The sequence below is a fragment of the Coenobita brevimanus genome, chromosome 110, assembly GCF_032717465.1.
Source record: "Coenobita brevimanus isolate Jiangsu-jjx chromosome 110, ASM3271746v2, whole genome shotgun sequence".
Lineage (NCBI taxonomy): Eukaryota > Metazoa > Arthropoda > Malacostraca > Decapoda > Coenobitidae > Coenobita > Coenobita brevimanus.
In genome coordinates, this window is record NC_137063.1 from 37610673 (window position 1) to 37633268 (window position 22596).

General features: G+C 45.7%; 1 protein-coding gene across 1 annotated transcript in view; it reads right to left on the reverse strand.

Annotated features, from left to right (window-relative positions):
* LOC145417462 (high-affinity choline transporter 1-like) overlaps positions 1-22596 on the reverse strand; it is a 159940-nt gene that overhangs the window by 25061 nt on the left and 112283 nt on the right. The window contains exons 6-8 of the mRNA XM_080286158.1: positions 22255-22407; positions 15432-15561; positions 14879-14970 (exon numbers count right to left, since the gene is read on the reverse strand). Coding sequence (XP_080142284.1) covers positions 14879-14970; positions 15432-15561; positions 22255-22407 — 375 coding nt within the window. The remainder of the gene's footprint in view (positions 1-14878; positions 14971-15431; positions 15562-22254; positions 22408-22596) is intronic.

A 22596-nucleotide genomic window follows, 5' to 3' on the forward strand; every position in this document is an offset into this window, starting at 1 on the left:
ATTGTCTTCTTCGGCCACTGAGCTATGGGAATTAAGCTGCAAAAGAACTGACATTTCTTCCAAATTAAAATCATTGAAAAATATTTTACTTTGGTTTACGTCTGACAATGTTCCTCGTCAGCAGTAGGTCTCCCGCGGTACATTATAAATTCAGGTTAACTTCTAAACTAAGGGAAGTGCTCGCTGTGCTGAATAACACTGTCTGGGGCAACATGAATAACGTTATCAAGACGTCCTCAGTCTGGAGAGCCGAAATATATGCATGGCTTTAATTTCTTCGCTTACTCTGCAGGGAGAGTGCTAGCTTCGTCGCCACCTGCAAATACAACGCCGTCGCAGGAGCAATACAGTGGCCAAAACACACACACACACACACACACACACACACACACACACACACACACACACATCATAGAGGCGCGTGCGTGCCAGCGAAACTCCAGACTTTGCCAACCACAATTTAGCCAACAAGGCAGTCACAGAAGCCCAAGTTACCAAACATTCTGCTCGGGACAGTAATCTGGACCAAAGTCTGGATGTCAGCAACTGGAACCCCAGTGTGTGCAATTTTATTATAAAAGAATAACCATAGTCCTTTTATATATACATACATACACAAGTACATACACCCATACATATAATCATACAGCATTTACATATACAGAAGGCCAACGTCAACTGATGTAGGTAAGCAAGGCGTCAAATCGTCTCGACTTCCTTCATTTTCTTCCTCGAAACTGGACGATTTTTTCAACTGCGAGAAATCCTGGCAGTCAAAAGGCGAACCCCTCACCATTTACACTTATTGGTGGCGGCGGCTGTGAAATGGGTCGTTCTATAGGTTTCCTTTCAATAACCAGGGCCGTAGTTATTGGTAAATCTCCACTACCATATTTCTCGCTATCGGCAAAACCCCCATCTGAAACGGGCGAGGACATACGCACGGACGCTCTCTCTCTCTCTCTCTCTCTCTCTCTCTCTCTCACACACACACACACACACACACACACACACACACACACACACACACACTAAACATAAACTTTAAATCACTAAGGCAAATACACACACACACACACACACACACACACACACACATTAAACATAAAGTTTAAATCACTAAGGTAAATACACACGCACACACACACACAAACTCTCGCTTTCTCTAACTTATGAACTCACACATCCCCCCCCTTCTCTCTCTCTCTCTCTCCACCCTAAACCATGAATCACAAATTATTGCACCAATTTTTTTTCCTTTCGCCCCTCAGCAGGAAAGGAAAAAAAAAGAAAAAAAAGAAAAAGAAAGATATTAATTTTCAAGGCGTAATATCTCCCGGCAAAAAGGACTCTATTCTTTATTGCATTTAGGTCTAGATTTGTGATTTTCTTATGTCTTCGGTCGCCTTTTTATTAATATGTTTCAAATCAATCAAATGGAGATGAATTTTTGTAGTGAGATTGATATAAGTTCTCTTCCCGGTCTCTCTCTCTCTCTCTCTCTCACACACACACACACACACACACACACACACACACACACACACTTGCATACTATATACTCACTCATACACATTCATTTTCACTATCAGTTCCCCCCATCGCTCTCTCTCTCTCTCTCTTTCCCCTTAAGTGATTCTGATTTGCATGAATTACGTGAAGCAAGGTGAGGGCGGAGTGGGATGCAAGGTTTTGGGGAACAGAAGCCAACCCTAGTACCCGCAAGCCAAACACTATTGAACTAACGCAACCAACGCACTCAAATTTAAGCTAACCAATTCTAACCTACCTTAACCCTCCCTAACCTAACCTAACCTAACCCAACTTCATCACAATTATGCTAACCCTGCTATCTGAAACGAAAATGGCGGGCGTGTCCAGGTCCTTGTAATGAGGACGGGGTGAGGAGGGTCAGGGTAGCCTATGCGGGGGTGAGGGGAGGAAAGGGTAAGTGGGGGAGAGGCAGCACGACACGCAGACGAAGCGACGGCCGTAAACTATTTCTGGATCGTACGAGGTCGTTACGCCGCTCTGATGGGGTGAGGGTGGGGGTGAGGGTGAAGGGACAGGGTGAGGGTGGGGGCGAGGGTGGGGACAGGGTGAGGGTGGGGGCGAGGGTGGGGACAGGGTGAGGGTGGGGGTGTGGGTTGAGTGGAGACAGGGTGAAGGTGGGGGCGAGGGTTGAGTGGGGACAGGGTGAGGGTGGGAGTAAGGGTGGGGGTGAGGGTTGAGGGGACACGGTGAGGGTGGGGGAGGGTTGAATGGAGACAGGGTGAGGGTGGGGGCGAGGGTTGAATGGGAACAGGGTGAGGGTGTGGGGTGAGGGCGAGGTGAGGACATGGCGGGGGGAGAGTGGGATATGGGTAAGGGTGAGGATTTGGGTAAAGATGGTGGAAGAATGGGATAAGAGTGAGGGAGGTGGGAGGGTGAGAATGAAGATGGGGATGGTGGGACTGTGAGGGTGAGGGTGGGATGAGGGTTATGTGTGGGGTGGTGAGGATGGGGTGAGGGTAGGGTGGGGTGGAGGGCGAGGACAGGGAGGGGTGAGGGTGGTGTGCGGGTAAGAGTGAGGGTGGAATAAGGGTAAGGGCGGTGGGCAGGCGAGAATGAGGATGATATGACTGTGAGTGGGGTTAGGGTGTGGGTGGTGGTGGGGTTGGGTAAGGGAGGGGTATTTTTCTCTATTTTGTATTTACCTGTACTTCTCATTCACTCTCCACACTTGTATTTCCTTTACTACATCAGATAGAGGCTTTCATCAATTCTACAATCAATATCTACACGGGTATTTCTTCATATATTAAGTAATGGTTCTCTTATTAATCCCAATAAGCCAATCCAAAGCCTCATTCTCTTACAGCCCTACTAATGCAGTAGATCTTCTGAATGTGGCTTATTTTCCCAACCTCTACCCTCCCTATTCTCCTCCACCCCCACAATTCCCCCTCCCCCTCCCCGTACCCTCTCCCTCTTCCTTTCCTTCCTCCCTTTATCTTCCCCTCCTGTTTCTCCGTACCTTTCCCCTGTCCCCCCTCCCCCTTCTCCCCATACGCCAATCCACTTCCTTTCTGGTCTTCCTATTCTTGTCTCTGATTTGGCTTTCTCTCCCCTCTCTTCCTCTTCCCTTTTTGTCTCTCCGATTCCCTCTCCTCCCTCTCCAAGTCTCCTTCTTCCTCCCTGGTTCTCTCCTAAGGTATCTTTCATCCCCGTCTTCCATTCCCATTCCTCGCTCCAGACATTTTCCCCTCCCCTCAATTTATCCACTTCCAGCATCTCCTCCCTTCCTCTTGCCTCCCCCTCCCTTCTGTCCCATCCTCCTCCCCTCTTCTTCCGGCGTTCTCTTCCTTCCTTCTCCTCGTATCTCCTTTCTCCCCAAATCCTCCATCATCACACTCCAGGGTACTTTTTCCTCCCCTCTCCCCACGCTCTTCTCCTGGCACTTACTCCATTTCTCTTCTCAGGCGCTCCCTCATTTACACTTTTCCTCCCAAACCCATCCTCTCCCGGCACTCCCTACATTCCTCATTCACTTCCCCTGCCTCTTCTTCCTTCAAATTCCTCTTCCTTGCCTCCTCCCTCGTCATTCCTTTCCACGTACTTTCTTCCTCCCTTTCTTACCCTCTCCTGTACGTTTTTTCCGGTACTTTCTCTCCTCCCCCCTCTCCTCCTCCCCAGTTCCCTCTCTTTCCCTTGTCTCCTCCCCAGCCCTCTCACTTCACCTCTCTCCCCTCCTCTCCCGCCTTCCCTCCTTCACTCCCTCCCCAGTTCACCTCCCTCTGTTCTTTCCTCCAATACCTTTCCCAGTTCACCCCGTCTCCTTTCGTACTTCAATACCCCTCCCTTCCGTCTCAAAGTACACACCCCCTCCCCTTCCACTGCATTCCCCGCCCATCTTCCTTCCTTTCATACCTCTTCCAGTTCACCTCCATTCTCTCCATCTTCCTCCCCGTCTCCCTCCTTACCTCCCACAGTATCCTTTCCCGTTCACCACCTACTCTCCTCTTCCCTTTTCTCCTCTTCCACTATTCCTACAATACCTCTCTTAATTTACCTCCCATCTCTCTCTCTCAACAACTTCTTCCAGTTCCTCTCTCTCCCTCCTCCTAATTAGTGCATGTCCTTCCACTCTGTTTCCAAAACCCCTACCACGTCCATTCCCTCTCCCAGTCCATTCCCCTCCCCTCCTCCTCCCTTCCAGTACTCAGTCCATTTCACTTTCCGCCCCTTCTTTCTTCCACCTCCAATACTCGTCCCAGTTAACTCCCCTCCTCTCCTCTTCATCCAGTACTCCTCTCCAGTTCCCTTCCCTTTCTCTCTCAATCCCAGCATCTCTTCCTTCAATCTCCCCATCCCCCCCCCCCGTTTCTCTTCCTTCCCTCCTCCACTCCTCCTCCTCCTCCTCCTCCTAGATCACTCCCCTCCATCCCTCTTCCGCCACTACTTCCCCAGTATCCCTCCTAGTTCTCCCATTGCCATCTCTCTCTCATTTTCATCCAGTATTTCTTCTGTTATCCCTCCCGTTTCTCTTCCATTCTCGTTCTTCTCCTCCACTATCCTTTCCAGCTCACTTCCCTCCCCTTTTCTTCATCCAATATTCTTCCTTTCTCTTTCCCAGTACCCTCCCCCCTCCCCCTTCCCGGAATCTTCAACAGGCCTCTTGGTAATTCAGTAAACTATTTCTGTGTCCCAGTTCCTAAGGCGCATTTCCGCTCTAGATATAAGAGAGAGAGAGAGAGAGAGAGAGAGAGAGAGAGAGTTAAAGCATCCTATTACTTTTGGCTCTGAAATCCAAAGATCCTCCCCATTTACCCAACACATTATCTTCCTGTATCTGTGGGGAGAGAGAGGGGGCGGCGGGAAGGTTGGGGAGGGGGAGGGGGAGGGGATGGCGGGGTGGGTGGGGGGGAGTGTCAGATAGAAAGGCGAATCCTACCTCATTAAGGAATTATTGTCCGTTGGTAATGACCTCGTCCGGGCCACTCCGGAGTACAATGACCTTGGTTCGGTTTCTTGGGGTCAAGGAGGGAGCTGGAGGGAGAAGAAGATGAAGAAGAAGAAAAAGGATGATGATGATGAAGAAGGAAAAAAAGAAAAAGAAAAAGAAGATGGAGAAGAAGAAGAAGAAAAAAGATGAAGATGAAGAAGAGGAAGAAGATGGAGAGAGAGAGAGAGAGAGAGAGAGAGAGAGAGAGAGAGAGAGAGCGGAGGTGACACCAAGGAAGCGAGTATGCACGTTAAAGGCGAGGCTATGAGATTTTTGGGGATGGAAGTGTAGAAGAGGAAGAGGAAGGCAAAGGGTTGGAGGAAGAGGAAGGCGAAGAGGAAGAGGGGAAGACTGAAAGGCCACTAAACACACACACACACACACACACACACACACACACACACACACACACACACACACACACACACACCACAAAAATAGGCCCTGGTGGTTTCAGGAGCATTCTTCAGCCAAAATGCAGCAGCGGCAGCACTCAGATGGAGGCGACGCAGCGGGGTACATAAAGGATGAAACGTGCATCAAGGTGAGGCTGGGGCGGTGGTGTGGTGGGAATAGGGACGAGTGTGGCAAGGGAAATGTTCAGTTCTCCTATTTCACATTCACTTTAGGTGGACGCGGTGGTGGCTGAAAGGGATGTACAGTATGTGGGAGAGGAACGTTGAGCAGATCCACTACACCACGTATATTTAGATCAGTACTACATTAATATTCATTTAGGGAAGCAAGGAAAAATACTGAGGATATAGAGAGGCTGTAAGATATATTGAGGGGGGAGAGGCATGGAGTTCCTGAAATATTTAGATACAGACAGAAGCTTTAAGAGGTTTTTATACAGTAGATTCTGTGAGGTTTTAGACAAGGAAGCTAAGAGACTGGGACAGATTTGGAAAGATTTGTATGGAGGAAGATAAGATTGGGTAAAGAGTTTCTGTGAGTCTTAGGGAAGGAGAGGGAGTTCTTAAGAAATTCAAAGAGACTGTGAGAGACAAATCTCTCCAGTCAACCCTCTCCCAATCCTGTCTGTACCATCTTTCCTCCTAATACTCTTCTTTTCCCATCCTTTCTTCCACGCTGTCTTCCCTCCTTTCTACAGTAAAACACGTGATTCTCCACCCTTCCTCCTGCCCTAACTTCCATCCAACCTCCGTATCCACACCTCTCTCCCCATCCTTTCCTTTTAATCATCATCTTATCCTTTCTTTCTATCTTCACCACATTATTTCTTTCCCATTCTTTCCCCATTCTTTCCAATCCCTCCTCCTCACCCTCTCCACATCCGTCTCTTTGCCCCATCCCTGCCTCCTCATCCTCTCCCCATCGACCCCATCCCATCACTTCCCTTCCTTGTCATCCTTCCCCCCCTCCACCTCTCTCTCTCTCTCTCTCTCTCTCTCCATCCTCTTCTCCCCATCGATTCCTTCCGAACACCCACACCCTTCCTCCCCACGGCCCTTCACCCCGCCTCTCCCATGGGGTAACTATGTACACAGGTCGACCATTAGAGTTGATACGGCACTTCACAAACTCACGCCCGGTAGTTAGTAAGTTAGAGGGGATTGGCGGTGTGGTGTGGTGTGGTGGTGTGGTGTGGTGGTGTGGTGTGGTGTGGTGTGGTGGTGTGGTTGGGTGAGACAGACTGGAGTAGACTGTAGCACCAGTCGAGCAGGGCAGTACTCCCGAGGTGGATGGAAAGCTGATGACAGGGAGTGCTGGAGCTCCCGTTTCATCAGCCCTCAGGACTAGTTCCTGACCATTCCCCTTTGCTGAACTTTTTCAGTGTCTCAGTTACACAGAGAGTAGGCCAGCATGCTCTCCAGTACAAATTTCTCTATCTATCTTCACCAAACTACATGCACAGTACACACTACACTTCCTATTCAAAATTAACCAAAAATGGCGTTGATTCACCCAGCCTCGGAGTCCCCAGGGGGGGGGACCATAAATGCCCCCGCCATCTGCCCCTCTCCCGGTGACGACTCGAGGTGCCTGGAACCACTGTCTGACTCTCTTCTTCTTCATTTCTGCAACATTCGCGGCCTTTCATCTAACTTTCGCTCTGTTGAGCACCACCTCTCCTCCTCTAAACCTCACCTTCTTTTTCTAACGGAGACTCAGCTGTCTGAGGCAACTGACAGCAAACCCTTTTCTGTATCCTCCTACTTTCTCTATACTCATTTCAAAGCCAAAGGTGGCTGTTGTGTATACATACGCAACGACTTATCTTGCTCTCGTGTTCCTGAACTTGATTCTTCTGAATTCTCCACTCTCTGGCTTCGGCTTTCCTGTCATTCTCTGACTAAATATATCTGTGCTGTTTACTTATCCCCTAATTCTACTGACTATCAAAAATTCTTCGACTATCTTACTTCTACGATGGAACACATTCTGTCCATTTCTCCTTTCTCTGAAATCTCCATTCTTGGAGATTTCAATGTTCACCACCACCTTTGGCTCTCCTCTCCTTTCACGGATCCACCTGGTGAACAAGCCTACATCTTTTCTATCCTTAATGACCTAGAGCAGCTTGTACAGCACCCTACCCGTATCCCTGACCGCCTTGGAGAGAGCTCCAACATACTTGACCTCTTCCTCACAACTAATCCTTCTGCTTACTCTGTTAATCTTTTCTCTCCGTTGGGCTCCTCCGATCACAACCTTATTACCTTAACCTGTCCTATCGCTCCAGTACGGCCTGCGGACCCTCCAGGAAAACGTCGTCTCTGGCTTTTTGGAGCTGCGGACTGGGAGGCCCTCAGGCAGTACTTCTTTGATTTTCCCTGGAATGATTATTGCTTCCATGGCCGTGAGCCATCTGAGTGTGCCTTGCGCATTACGGAGGTTATTCTCTCGGGCATGGAAGCATACATTCCTTTCTCATATCCTTTGACTAACGCAGAAAGCCTTGGTTTAATCACGCTTGTTCTAATGCTGTCCGCAACAAGGAGAAGGCCTACAAAAGGTACCGGAGCCAACCCACCCCTGAATCACATAATCTTTACGTTTCTGCCCGGAATCGTGCTAAGTCTGTTCTTCGCTCTACTAAAAATAATTTCATCCATACTAAATGCTCTCAACTCTCCAACTCGAATTCTTCTCGCTCCTTCTGGCACCTTGCCAAAAATCTTTCTAACAACTTTACCTCATCATCCTTCCCTCCTCTTTTCTACTCTGATGGTTCTGTAGCTGTTTCTTCTACTGATAAAGCAGATCTCTTCGCACAGACTTTCTCCTCCAATTCCACCTTAGACGATTCCGGTGCTGTTCCTCCATCACTTCCCCCTCTGACTTCCTCATGGCTGACATTAAAATTTCTTCAGTTGATGTATTTTCTGCCATTACTGGCCTCAGTACTAACAAGGCATATGGGCCTGATGGAGTCCCTCCTGTTGTTCTCAAAAACTGTGCTTCTGTGCTTACACCCTGCCTAGGCAAACTATTTCGCCTTTGTCTGTCAACTTGTACCTTTCCTTCTTGCTGGAAGTTTGCTCTCATTCAGCCAGTCCCAAAGAAGGGTGACCACTCCCAACCCTCCAACTATCGTCCAATTGCTTTAACGTCCTGTATTTCAAAAGTTTTCGAGTCAATTCTTAATAAAAAAATTTTAAGGCATCTTTCCTATCACAACCTTCTTTCCGATCGTCAGTATGGGTTCCGTCAGGGACGCTCCACTGGCGATCTTCTCACTCTACCTTTCAGACTCCTGGTCATCCTCCTTTCGGGACTTTGGCGAAAGCTTTGCCATTGCACTTGACATCTCAAAGGCTTTCGATCGAGTCTGGCATAAATCTTTAATTTCCAAACTGCCCTCCTACGGTTTCTATCCTTCTATCTGTGCCTTCATCGCTAGCTTCCTTTCTGGTCGTTCTATAGCCGCTGTCGTAGACGGCCATCGTTCTTCTCCTAGATCTATCAACAGTGGTGTTCCTCAGGGCTCTGTCCTATCACCAACTCTCTTCCTTTTATTCATCAATGATCTTCTAAGCTGTACATCTAACCCTATCCACTCATACGCTGATGACTCCACCCTTCATCTTTCCATTCGGTTCCCGCAACGCCCATCTCAACAGTTACTTCAAGAAACAAGGGATGAGGCTATGGCACACCTAATGTCTGACTTGGCTCATATCTCTGACTGGGGTAAAAATAATATGGTTGTCTTTAATGCATCTAAGACTCAGTTCTTACACCTATCAACCCGACAAAATCTTCCACAGGTATACCCACTAATGTTTAATAATATTCAGATTAATCCTGCATCATCCTTGAACATGCTTGGGGTTTCATTTACTCAGGACTTATCTTGGAAAGATCATATTACATCTCTTGTAAAATCTGCTTCCAAGAGATTGGGTGTGCTAAGCCGACTCCGCTCTTTCTTTACCCCTGCACAATTGTTGACTCTATACAGGGGTTTGATCCGCCCCTGTGTGGAGTACAACTCTCATGTGTGGGGAGGCTCCCCACATACAGCTCTTCTCAATAGGGGTGGAGTCAAAGGCTTTTCGTCTCATTAACTCTCCTCCTCTTACTGACTCCCTTCAACCTCTGTCTCTTCGCCGCACTGTTGCATCTTTATCTCTTTTCTATCGCTACTTTAATGGTCACTGCTCCTCTGAACTGTCTGCTTGCATTCCTCCACCTCTACGACGGGCGCGTAGCACCCGTCTGGCAGCAAACTCTCATCCCTTTTCTGTCCAACTCTCTAATGCAAGAGTTAACCGTTACTCCCAGTCTTTCATTTATGCAACAGGTCAGCTCTGGAACTGTCTCCCTCTGTCTGTATTTCCTCCTGCCTATGATCTCCAGTCTTTCAAACGTAGTGTGTCCAGGCATCTCAAAATGATCGGATCTTGAATTTGGCTCTCTATTGTATTTTGTTTTTCTCTTGGAGGGAACTGTTACTGCGGGCTCATGGCCTTTGGTTCCTTCTTCCTCGCATAAAAAAAAAAAAAAAAAAAAAAAAAAAAAAAAAGTGCAATGGTGTGGCGTGGGGCGGTACTGTACTGTGGTATGGTGCGGTGTTGTGAGAAGTGGTGCTACTGGAGTATGATATGATGATGTGGTGTGGCAATGGGATGGCACGTTCACTAAAAAAAAGGAGCTGAGTTTGAAGTTCAAGTTTATAAGGGATTGATGGTGTGTAGTGTGGTGTGGTGTGGCGTGGTGTGATGGTGTGGTGTGGCGTACTGTGGTGTGATGGTGTGGTGTGGCGTAGTGTGGTGTGATGGTGTGGTGTGGTGTTGGTGTGGCGTAGTGTGGTGTTGTGGTGTGGTGTGGTGTGCTGGTGTGACATGGTGTGCCGTCGTCTGCTGTGAGTGGAGTAAGATAATCCAGGGTATTATGATATAGGTAAATCTGAATGACGATGATGGTGTAAGTGACAGAATGGTGATGTTGGATATAATGATGACCGGAATGACTGTGATGTACGCTGCTACTATTTCACTATCAGGGGACCTCGTTACGGTGAAAGTGATGATAAGTGTGATGATGTAGTACACTGCTCACATGAAAACACTATGATGCACAGGTTAAGCCTAAAATAACAGGAAAAAAAATGTTATATAATGAAAGACACACGGAACCAGGCGAAAATGACTCGAGTTTCGTTGAATTCTATGAGGTCACTTTCTCCTATTCCTGGTCTTTCTGTATTTTTCTTTTCAAATATCAAAGCCATACCTGTCCTCCCTTCATTGTTTTTTGAGAATTTTTAATCTGGTGAGGGGGGCTGACTCCCCTAAAAACCATAGTCGGAAAACTGTATAATGAGACCTGCAGAGTAAGCAGACGAACTTACCTGGAAAGTTTCATTTAAATCCACCTAACAGCCTAAAAAGACTTACGGCACACACACACACACACACACACACACACACACACACACACACACACACACACAGGCTGAATCTCGAGCAACGTTACAGGGTGAGTTGGCGAAAATAATCCCATCCTGTTTCGCAAGACTGATAAGAGGAAAATGAAACACGGAAAGCGCCAATCAGTGAAAAATGAAACGAGATCAACGGGAAATGAAACACACTGCGCGCCGTCCGCCATGATTGCTAACAAGCTTACGATCAGCGCTAATGAGGTCAAGGAGACGAGAGGGTTAACTACCGGGGGATGATTGGAACAGACGCGAAGACGGTAAGCGAGCAGAGTGATTAGGCGAAGCGATTAGCGTGTGTGTGTGTGTGTGTGTGTGTGTGTGTGTGTGTGTGTGTGTGTGTGTGTGTGTGTGTGTGTGTGTGTGTGTGTGTGTGTGTGTGTGTGTGAGAGAGAGAGAGAGAGAGAATGAAGGTGGTGCTGGGTTAATGAGGTAACGAGGCAGGCTTTAATCTCTCTCTCTCTCTCTCCGGGTTGCAATGAATGAGTCTCCTACAAATTAACAACGATTGCGACAAGAAGCCTTTTATTTTTTATATCATAATAATAAAAAAAGAAGTGTGATATATATATAAGTAGAATATCAAATTTCCTTCGATTATTTCAAGACAACAGATGAAAGATTGATAGTCCATTTTTTTTACTGGTTAGTGTACTCCATTTATTTATTTATTCATTTATTTATTTATTTATTTACTGCCACTCTCAGACGATTTTACTCATCTAAGGACAGCTCTTTAGCAGTGAAGGGTTTAATGTAGGCCACGTCAAATACTTCCACTTCAAAAGTTCTCACTTAAGGACTGTATTGTAAGCTGCTTTGGAGATATCGTAACACTTTTCCCATCGCTGTTTATCCTGCACATTGTGGCCCAGAATCCTCCAGCATCATTCTAATGCAATAGTTTATATGTCGTTATTAAAGTTACTGTATGACGTCAGGAAATGTTAGGGTGTAGAAGGAAAAATAAATCGGTAGAGAACAGAGGTTACGAAGCCTCCCAATCCACTAAATAAAATACTATCATAAGTGCCATTCCCTGGTGGCAGAAGGAATAAGGGAGTGAAAAAAAAATAATGAAAGCCACTGTACTGAGGGTTAAGTTTACGGGGCCTAGACGCTATTCTTCACTACCTTCCCTATTTAATTCCTTCGGCGCAAGACGCATTAGCAGTCATAAAACCACCTCTTTCATACCAGCACACCAGTCCTGCATGACACAACCCCAGCATGTACTTAATGTGGACAGTGGATGTTGGTGCGAAAGTGGTGACATGTAAATATGTGAGAGACATTAAGGAGGACTGCTGGGCCCTACAGAATGGACTAAGAATCGGACACATAAAATAAATATATAAAAAAATAAATCTATAAATAAAATCGCCGAGAGACAGGTGCTACGAAGTCTTCAAGGAGAACACGATGCGAAATGGCCACCTACTATAACCCTTTCTTCGTAGGATCGTGGAAATCAATGGAATGATATCTGTCGGGTGCAGCCATAAAAAGCTGGTACACTGCTACAGATCGGATAAAAAGTGCCCTCCTCCCTGACTGCCTGAATATCCCCCGTTGTGGCTTATCTTGGCGGCTGCGAAAGGAGACTACTGGGTTTTTAAAGGCAGCCAAGAGCCAGAGGGATACAAATTTGGTGGATGAAGAGGCTGCTCGGTTGGATGGTAGTCTTTCTCTAGTCAAAAAAGTTATAGGATGCGTACACACACACACACACACACACACAGAAATGTTCCCCCGAGCTAGACCTCATTAGATCATATAGCCCTGCTAGGTGACAAGAGGGAACTACCCCTCTCGTCACGGCAACTACCGGGCGTGGCTCGAACTCACTACCCCCCGGGTCCTGAGTCCGACACTCTACCACTGAGCCATCCTGCCCCCAGACAGAGAGAGAGAGAGCGAGAGAGAGAGGATAATTACAATAATATAATAATAATAATAAACAATAACAACAACAACAAGCAGTACCAAGGTACAGCAAACCAGTCCCCGGCAGTCATTTTACTGGTAACGTATAAACACAATGGGATATCTAATCAAATATGTCACATATCAAACTTGGAGTATATCGGGTGAAAATTAACGATTTTATGCCCATCTGAAATTTTCGGCCCGACCCACCTGACGTTGACCCCTCCCTACCGCTAACTAGGGGGGGGGGCACCCCCCTGATGGAATGAGGCATGTTATAGGATGCACAGTTGAAAGATGCACCTTTAAAATTTGGTTTCATGTCGACATGACGAATCTGAAAGGAGTTATGGCAAAAAAAGATTTTTGTACAGTTTTTGGACCTACAGCCCAGGCCTTGGCCCAATTTGGCCCCAAATATAATCACGTTATCAGAAGGTTATAGCACATCATCCCTTTAATTTTAGTCAAAATCGCACATGTAGTTTTCGTGTAAAGTTGTTAACAGACAGACAGACAGAAAGACAAACACAAACAAACAGACAAACCGAGTGAAAACAATACCCATCCCCGAACCCCTCTGGGGTGGGGAAGGGTAAAAATAACAATAATAATCACCATCATCATCGTCAGAGGAGGAGGAGGAAAGAGAAGAAGAGGACAAGAAGAGCAGGCGCAAGGGAAGTAGGGTTTGAAGCAGCAAGAACAGGAAGGACAGGAAAATAAAGATGGAGAAGAAAACGAGAAGATACAAGAGAGGTAACTGAGGCAAATTACATCAGCTCACTGCTACCCCGTAAAGTAATCGTCTTAGCCTTTCTTGCTACGGTGTAAAGCTGTGAACCGCATCTCCGGGGCAAATCGGCTTTTCCCCTTCCCCCTCCTCCCTTCCCCTTGTACCATCTTCTCTGGGGACGGCCCGGGGCAGGAGTTACGAGGAAGTTTACCAGAGGCTTACATGCGAGGCGATCAGGGTGAGGGATGGGGTGCTAGCGGGGAAACAGCGTCGGGGGGAAATGGATCTTGAACTCAACATCTCAATACGTCACTACAATGCCGCCCTTTTTGTTTTCATTCTTTCCACCACCTGATTCTTTTATTTAGACTTGGGGAAACATTTAAGGAATTTAACCCATTCTCTATCAATCTCTACCATCATCAGACTTTCTCTATCTCTCTTTCCGTTTCGGGGGTTCTTAGTTGAATATTCTCTCTCTCTCTCTCTCTGCACAAACAGGACGCCCAGCAAAAATACGAGACCCTTTACCATTTCCAGGGAGATGAGGGGTGGGGGTGGGGGTGGGGGTGGGGGGGTAAGCCAAACACACCCATCCATCCCCGCTACACCCATCACTCACTCTCACCCCTCACTCATTAGCCATGTACCCCTGCCCTACCCATCGATCCCCATTACTTAGTCACCCCTCACCCATTACCCTACCCATCAGACACCCCTTAGCACCTGCCCCTACCTTAATGATCACCCCCATCATCTACCCATGTCTCATTTGGGTCAGTTTAGGCTTCAGCGACCATAACTCACTCTTACATATTCACTAAAATACAACTTCCTTAAATTATTCCTGTAGAAAGGTAAAAGTACACAAACACAAAACAGAGGATACTTTTGATAGCCGCATCCACCCTTGTAGCACTCCAAGGGGGAAAAAAGTATTTATTTACGGGGGCGGGGGGAAGGCGGCCACCGAGGGTCTCACCTTGCAAAAACTGGGTCCCGGGAAAGGTATATCACTGCTAAATTTCGGTTCCTGGGTAAAAACAATGACCGTTCGTATCGGCGTTCCCTCGACCAACACTTTCGAGAACCTAAACTATAACACTTAGTCTGACGATGAAGCCAGTTTGAACAGAGATGCCTGATACACGAAATTCATTAACAATTTTTATTTTTTATGGAAGGAAGAAGCAACCAAAAGCCAGAAGATGCCTGACATATGATTACCAGGGATAGATAAACATGACTTTCGGTTTCGCACAAAAGCTTATATCTGCCCCCAACACCCCCTACCCCGTACCTGTGCGGCCAGACCTACCTGTGGGGTGAGGTACTGCATGACGAGGGGAAGGACGAGCTTCTTCTGGTCGGCAGCCGTAATGTCCTTGGTGTAGGCTGTCTCGTTCCAGTCTGGCAGGAGAAGAGAAATTACAACAGATGGACCGGATGGGTGGATGTATGGATAAATGGGTCGACTGATGGATGGATGGATGGATGGAGAGAGGAAGGAAGGATGAGAGAAAAGGGCATAAGATGAAGGAGGGAGGATGGAGACAAGCCCAAGATTGACCTGAGCTGGATGGCTGGAGAAATGGATGAAATTATGGATGGACAAATTAATGGATGGACAGAGTGATGGAAGGTGAGGTGGAAATAAGTGAAGGGGGGAGAAAAGGGAGGAGGAATGAGCAAACTATATTAAACTGTTATATCATTCCTGGAGATTTTTCACTCCATATCTGACTTTATTGCCAATATGATTATTTTTTTTTTATTCATCATCCTATATTCGAATAAACTGTTGGGATTATTAATGGTTCAAGATTCACAACTCAGCTTAGAGAGAGAGAGAGAGAGAGAGAGAGACTTACTAGTGGCCTTGGCGATGGCTCCAATGGCACATGCTGGTATGGCCATCAGGATACAGCCGAAGGAGCCAGCGAAGGACAGTATCTGCGCCTGTCTGCTGGTGCGGGCTGACAGGACACGCTGGAAGTACACCTGCGGGGGGGGGGGGAATAAATTATGAGTGGGAAATACACCTGTTGGGGGGGGACAGTAGTAGACAGGTAAGTAGATGGCTTGTAACGAAGCTTTTAAGTCATTCTGTCCTCAAGGTCTATGTTTTTAACCAATCCATCCCCAGTCGCTTCGTCCCCACGTCTGACCCCAATTACCGGATCGGGAACACCTCATTTGAAGCGGCTTCTAAGGACGCAGGATGGGTTTTATTGAATAGTCTACTTCCACAGCTCTTAAGTTCATTTGAGGGACCAAACCTCCAGCATTTCAAACACTAGCTCACACCTCTCAGCACTTCGCCTCTCACAAGACGGGCCAGAGCAAGATCTAAAACTCCATTCACCTCAGATGACAGTCAAGCATAGCCGGACTGAAGGGAAAATCTGACTAATAACCAAGGAGACTTGTTCCTACCTCATCTGTCAAGCTCAGTGAGTTTAATATAATGAAAACATAGTTTTTAAGTTGTGAGAGTGGTCCAAGTAAGGGGAGGTAGGTTCAGTAACATACCTTGAGGGATTGTCTCAATAGGTAGGTAGGTTGGTAGAAGGGTTGATAGGCAGGCAGGAAGGTAGGTAGGTAGCCCGGTAGGCAGGCAGGCAAGGAGACAAGACAGACGGGAAGGCAGGTAAGTATGTAGGTAGGAAGAGAAGGGAGGTAGGTAGGAAGGCTGGTAGGTAGGACAGGTAAGCTCATTAACACACCTGAAAAGTTTCTCTCAGACAGGTAGGAGTTTGAGACAGGTACCAGGGAACTTCCAGACAACAGGGACTCACTTCCATCTGATTCACCACATTAATTAGCCAACAATTCCCTCTGTGCGATCCACGGCCAACAATAAAGAAATATATAATGATGCCACCGTGTTGAAGGGGTTAATGGGAGACCAAAGACAAACAAACAAACAAACAGGCTGGCTGACCAACGTGTTCTGTATATCATTCTTGCCAATCCCTGACGACTCAAATTAGGAAAGTCACCTCTAGCTGGATGGGTTTGACACAGCCCTCATTATCCCTTTCACAATGAGGTGTCTTTCTTAAGTCGGAAAGAAAATCGTCTATTCGGTAACGACAAAAATATCAAGACACAGACGCCCACACCAAAGATGTGGAACGTGTCATATATCTAACTGTCTATCTATCTATCTATCTATCTATATCTATATATACATATATGTATATTGTAAATGGTACCACTGGAAGGCAATTTCAGGACATTTTAAAAAATAGCACTACACGTCATGACTGGCCTAATAGCCGAGTAAAAATGGAAAAAGAAAAATGTTGGTGTTGTGTTTTCGCCAAGCGATGTTTATGGAGTTTCTCGACTATATTTGGCTTTTTTGGGGGGAAAAAGGAGTCTGGTACCACTGGATGGCAGTTTTCATGACACTTTCAGAATCGTATGACATGACACGACTAGTTCTATAACCGAGAAAAAGCAAGATTTTGGTGCTCCTCAGAAAGAGAATATTTTGCAAGCCATATAGAGCAAGAATTTTACACACGACTGAAGTATAGCGTTATCGCCCGAAAAATAAAATGAAGTCCTCTGGCTGTACGAGTTGCCTGAGCGATTGACACATCGACTCTCCACGCACAGCCCCGGACAAATGTTCGACAAATGATTAGCTTTTTCAACTTCCCACTTTGCTGGTTAATATTCCCAAGCTGAGAGTGACTTCGCATGCTTCTCTTCACACTGATGATGCTCACTGCTATGATGCTTTAGGATGGAAGAGTGACGGGCATGTCCTGAGTATGAAACAGACGCAACAGAACTTTAGGTGAATATTTGCCTATGACTGTACGGTTTGCACAAATTATAACACCACGATTTTTCACTTTTTTCTCAAGGTTGATAAAATTTTCGAGGGTTTCGATGGTGAGTAAATGGGCGTGGATTATCGCTGGACATTGATGATCATGCTCCTAGTTGTATGCTTTCATGCCGTACTTCATGTTTCTGGTACTCACTACCCCGTGTAAAATTGCAGTTTTTTAGTGAGGGTGAAGATCAACATTGTAGTAATGATGATGATGATACTCTTCTCTCCCAGTAAGTCACAACACATTATTAGACCTCTGTAAATAGCAGGTGATGCAATATTTTTTGACCAACCAGCTACTTACGTTTCTTATTCTCATTCTTTATTTATCAAAAGGAAATATTACTAACCCAAGCTACATTCAGGCCATACTTTCTTCAGCTTTACATTTTACTGAGTATTTTGAAATATTAATGAATCTTGCAACTTCCGGGACGAGATGAAAATTGTGACAATGTATCAGTTAGTCTGGTAAAAAAAAAATACATACGTACTTATACCTATCTATCTATCTATCGATCGATCGATAGTTAGATAAATAGATAGACAGACAGATATATATATATATATATATATATATATATATATATATATATATATATATTTATATATATATATATATATATATAATATATATATATATCTATATATATAGATAAATATATATAGATATATATAAATATCTATATATCTATCTATCTTTCTATCTATCTATCTATCTATCTATCTATATAGATAGATAGATATAGATATATATATAGATATATATAGATATATATATATATATATATATATATATTTATATATATATATCTATATATCTATATATCGATATATATTTATATATATATATAAATATATATTTATCTATCTATCTATCTATCTATATATATATATATATTTATCTATATATATATATCTATATATCGATATATGTTTATGTACCTATCTATCTATCTCTCTATCTATATATATCTATATATATATATATATATATATATATATATATATATATATATATATATATCTATATATATATACACTACGGGCTTTCATTTGGCACCAAGACTTTTGACCTTGAATGACCATGAAAGGTCAACCTCCTACCCTGCCTAGTCCTTCCCCACCCTATGTTATCCTTTCCCGATCCTTCTCTGCCCTACCCCCACCTTCACACTGTCTATCCTCCCTCCCCCCCTCCACTGTCTTCGTTGCAGCCTCTTTCCTCACCTCCTGTGTTTCAGGCTCATATCCCCCCCATGCCCACCCTCTTTCTGCCAATATCCCCTCTCTCTTCCCTTCCCCCTCCCCACCTTCCTATCCTTTACACTTCTCCCTGCCCCTTCCTCCATCACCAACATCATTTTCCAATCCTTATACCATCCTTCCTCTCTCCCATTACCAACCCTCTCTACCCTTACCATTATTCACTTTCCTCTGTCTCCATCCCGTCTCCCCTCCCTCTGCCATCCACCATCTCCCTCCCCACCCTTCGTCCTCTCCTCCTCCTCCACCCACACAATTATCTTCCAAATTATCCACACACCCTCTCCTCTCTCCCCTTCCTCCTCACCCTCCTGTCCTTCAATCTTTCTTCTCGTATTTCTCTTTCTTCCTTCCAGCCCCTCCATCCTTCCCCTCCTCTCCCTACACCTTCTCTTCCTCAATGCACCCTTTCCCCTGTCTTTCTCCACCTTCCTCGACCCTTCCCCCCTCCCCCATCACGCATCCCCTACGCACCCCTTCCTTCTCTATCTTTCCATCTGTCCCTATCCTCTCCCCCTCCCCATCTCCGTTTTCCCTTTTTCTCTTCCTCCTTCCTGACCTCCCCCTTTCCTCCTACCTACCCCCTCCCTCTCCTGCTCCCTCTATCATCCTTCCCTCCTCCCTGTCTATCCGTGGTGGGTGCATGGCGTGGAGTGGGAAATGAAATCGTGACGTAAAAGGTGGTTTATGTGGTAGTCAAAACGCCCCTCGTACCACACCATGTTGGGGGGGGGTGTTCGTGTCTTCCTTCACCCCTCCACACACACACACACACACACACACACACACACACACACACACACACACACACACACACACACACAAACCTTCCCATCAAGTCTTCCTTCACCCCAGACACAAGCGTCATCTAGTTGGGGATGGGTTGGGTTAGTGTCTTACCTCACCCCTCAACACACACATACACGTCCACCAAGGCACATTCCCCTCCAGATTACTCGCCATCTTTCTGGGGAGGTGTGATGGGGTGAGAGAAGTTGGGGAGAGATGAGGTTATGCTATGTTATGTTAAATCAGACTTCGTGAGAAAAGGAAAGATTGGGTTTTGTGTTGTTATGCTATGTTATGGTATGCTTTATATGACATAATTTTGGTTAAGTTTCGTTGAAGGAGCTGAGACTGGGTAGGATGGGGTGAGGAAAATTCGTATCCTGCCATACCTCCATTTCCTCCTTCCCTCCCGCCCCCCCCCCTTCGTCTCCCTTATTCACTCACTCACACGGTTTGCTAATCTGCGGCATGCGACATACTGGGTGGGATAGGGTGGGGTGGGGTGGGATGTACTTGTCCCCACCTTTCCCTCTCTCCCTACCCTACAACCCCCACCCTACTCAGCTGCCATTCATCCTCACAATCACACTATCTCTTATTTACCCACATACCAAGGTGGTTAGACAATAAGGATGGGAAGGACAGCAGGAGAGGGGAGGTGAGGAGAGGATAGTGACGCAAGGGCATGTTGGGTTGGGTTGGGTTGATTTTGATATGCTTCAGTTAGGCTAGGCAGAATTCAGTTCGATTCGGTTAGGTGGGTAGGCGTGAGATGGGGTATAAAATGGGCTGTAGGCTGGGTTGTGTTGGGGTTGACTTGGGGTGGGTGAAGTAAGGTGAGGTGGGCGTGGGGTAGACAGAGATGAGATTGGGTAGGGCAAGGTTGGGCAGGTGTGAGGTAAGTTCGTGTCTCCATCAACTTCCTACTCTCCTCACCTCCTTTGTCATCAACAGCAACTAATTTTATTTTGAAACATTATTTCTCTTTTCATCTCTCATTCAATCAAACGCTCTCATTTTCTCACACATACAGACAGCTTTTTTTTTTCTTCTTTTTTTTTTTAGTAAGATGACGTATTATAAGGGAACATAACACTATAAGAAGGTAGGTTAACTGCAGTAGGACAGTTGGTCCATGCTAGGCAGCTCCTACAAGAAGGTAACTAAACTACTAGAACACGGATTCTTAACTGGGGGCGCTCGTACCCTTGGGGTTGCGAGACACGTCTATTAGGGGGGGAAGGATGCTGTCCTCATGTACCTATTATATCATCACAAAAAATGGCTGCCTAAATGAAAAAAGGCACGTCATCATTTCTTCAAATCGGCTCATAACTTCATTAATACCATGGATAAACTAAAGAAAGTTTTAAGTTTTAATGTCTGTGTCATACAGAGGGGCTGGGGTGAGGGTCGTTATGCGCTTGGTTAGGTGTGCAGGGAGGTGGGGGGGTATGTGCTTGGTCAAATGGAGGGTTGCAACACAGTAGCGTTGCCTATGTTTACGTATGTAATCTCAGTTACATCATGTCACTTTTCTCACAGCTTACAAGCGCTGGCAGTATTTTCATCACTCAAACACATCTTGCCCACAGCAACACACCATCTGTTTTATGTATTAATTAATTACATATCTCTTTATTATTAATTGGTTCTTCGGTTTATTTCTTTTATAATGGCTTTGTCTTCAAAATATCGAAAAAACTGAAGTGGAATGGTGTTTAATATGGCTACACGTGTGTTAAGGAGAAATGGTACACAACGTACACAGTGTACCCAGTGTAGTATCATGTTCTCCAACGCGAAACTGATGCCACCACAATATTTACAAAACAAACATGGCGGCAGGGATGCAGGAAACATCACAGCAATAAAGATCAAAGGAGCCAGATTTGACCATGCCGGCACGTCGCTTACATATGGATTTTCACCAATAGAAAAGACTTTCCTATTTGCTTCTTATCAAGTTGCATACGAGGTTACTAAGTCAAATAAAACCCATGTAGGCCTAACTGGTGAGGAACGGATCAAGTCCTGTGCCCTCAAAATGGTGAAAACTGTTCTAGGTAAGGAGGTAGAGAAATCACAACAAGGAGTGTGTTTATCAAATGATGTGATCCATAACCGAATTATCGACATGAGTCAGGATATTCTGTAGTAGGTTGCCGCTGATAGTACGGCTGGTCCAGTAAAGATCAGCCTATTGGTGGAACAATCAATGGAGGTGTCATACTGTTGTCAGCTACCGATAGTGGTCCGAAGCGTAAAGGAAAAAGAAGCAGAAGAAAATTTCCTCTTCGATCAGTCATTGAAAATCACTGCATAAGCCATAATGTGTTCAGTATGATGAAGGAATTCTTTGCGAGATTTATGAGAGACTTAGTTGTGAAATGGTTAAAAAAGGGCTACCACTTAACCCAGAGAATCTAAATGTCTATCCCATTTTGAATATACTGTCAATTGCTAGCATGACTGAAAGAATGAAGGCGTCATCGAAGAGTTAAAAGCATCAATTCTTACTAACTACTCCCTCACTAACACTCGCACAAACAAATCCTCTCTCTCTCTCTCTCTCTCTCTTTCATCAATGTGCTCTCTCATTCTTTCTCACCAATAGAATTACGAATGACCTGTTTTACAAATCATACATACGCATATCCACACAAAAAATATCTCTCAATTCTTATATTTGCTCAAACACGTATTCTGACAAATAGATTTTTACATGTCATTCGTTCACTCAGCTTGACTAACATTTGCTCTCTCTCTCTCTCTTTCTCTCTCACCTGCCATGGGATGCCGCCAAAGACGAGGAGTGCAGCATAATCAGCCCACTCTCCCCAGTGCCAGGGCTTGTCGATGGAACCCACCCAGTCCGTCACGGAGGGGGACAGGGACGTGACGGCTTCGTGGGAGACAGCGAAGGGGATAGCCAGCCACTGTGGGAGGAGAAGGAGGGGTTAGGAGGGATGTGGGGGTTGGAGGCTGGAGAGGTACCAAATGGAGGGGGTAGGTGGAAGGGCGGACGGCCCTGCAAGGACGGTTGGTTGCTTGTGAATGATGGGTCTGCACGGCCAGACAGCCCGAGGCTAATCAACAATACTTATAATACGTAAAACGGTTAGTGA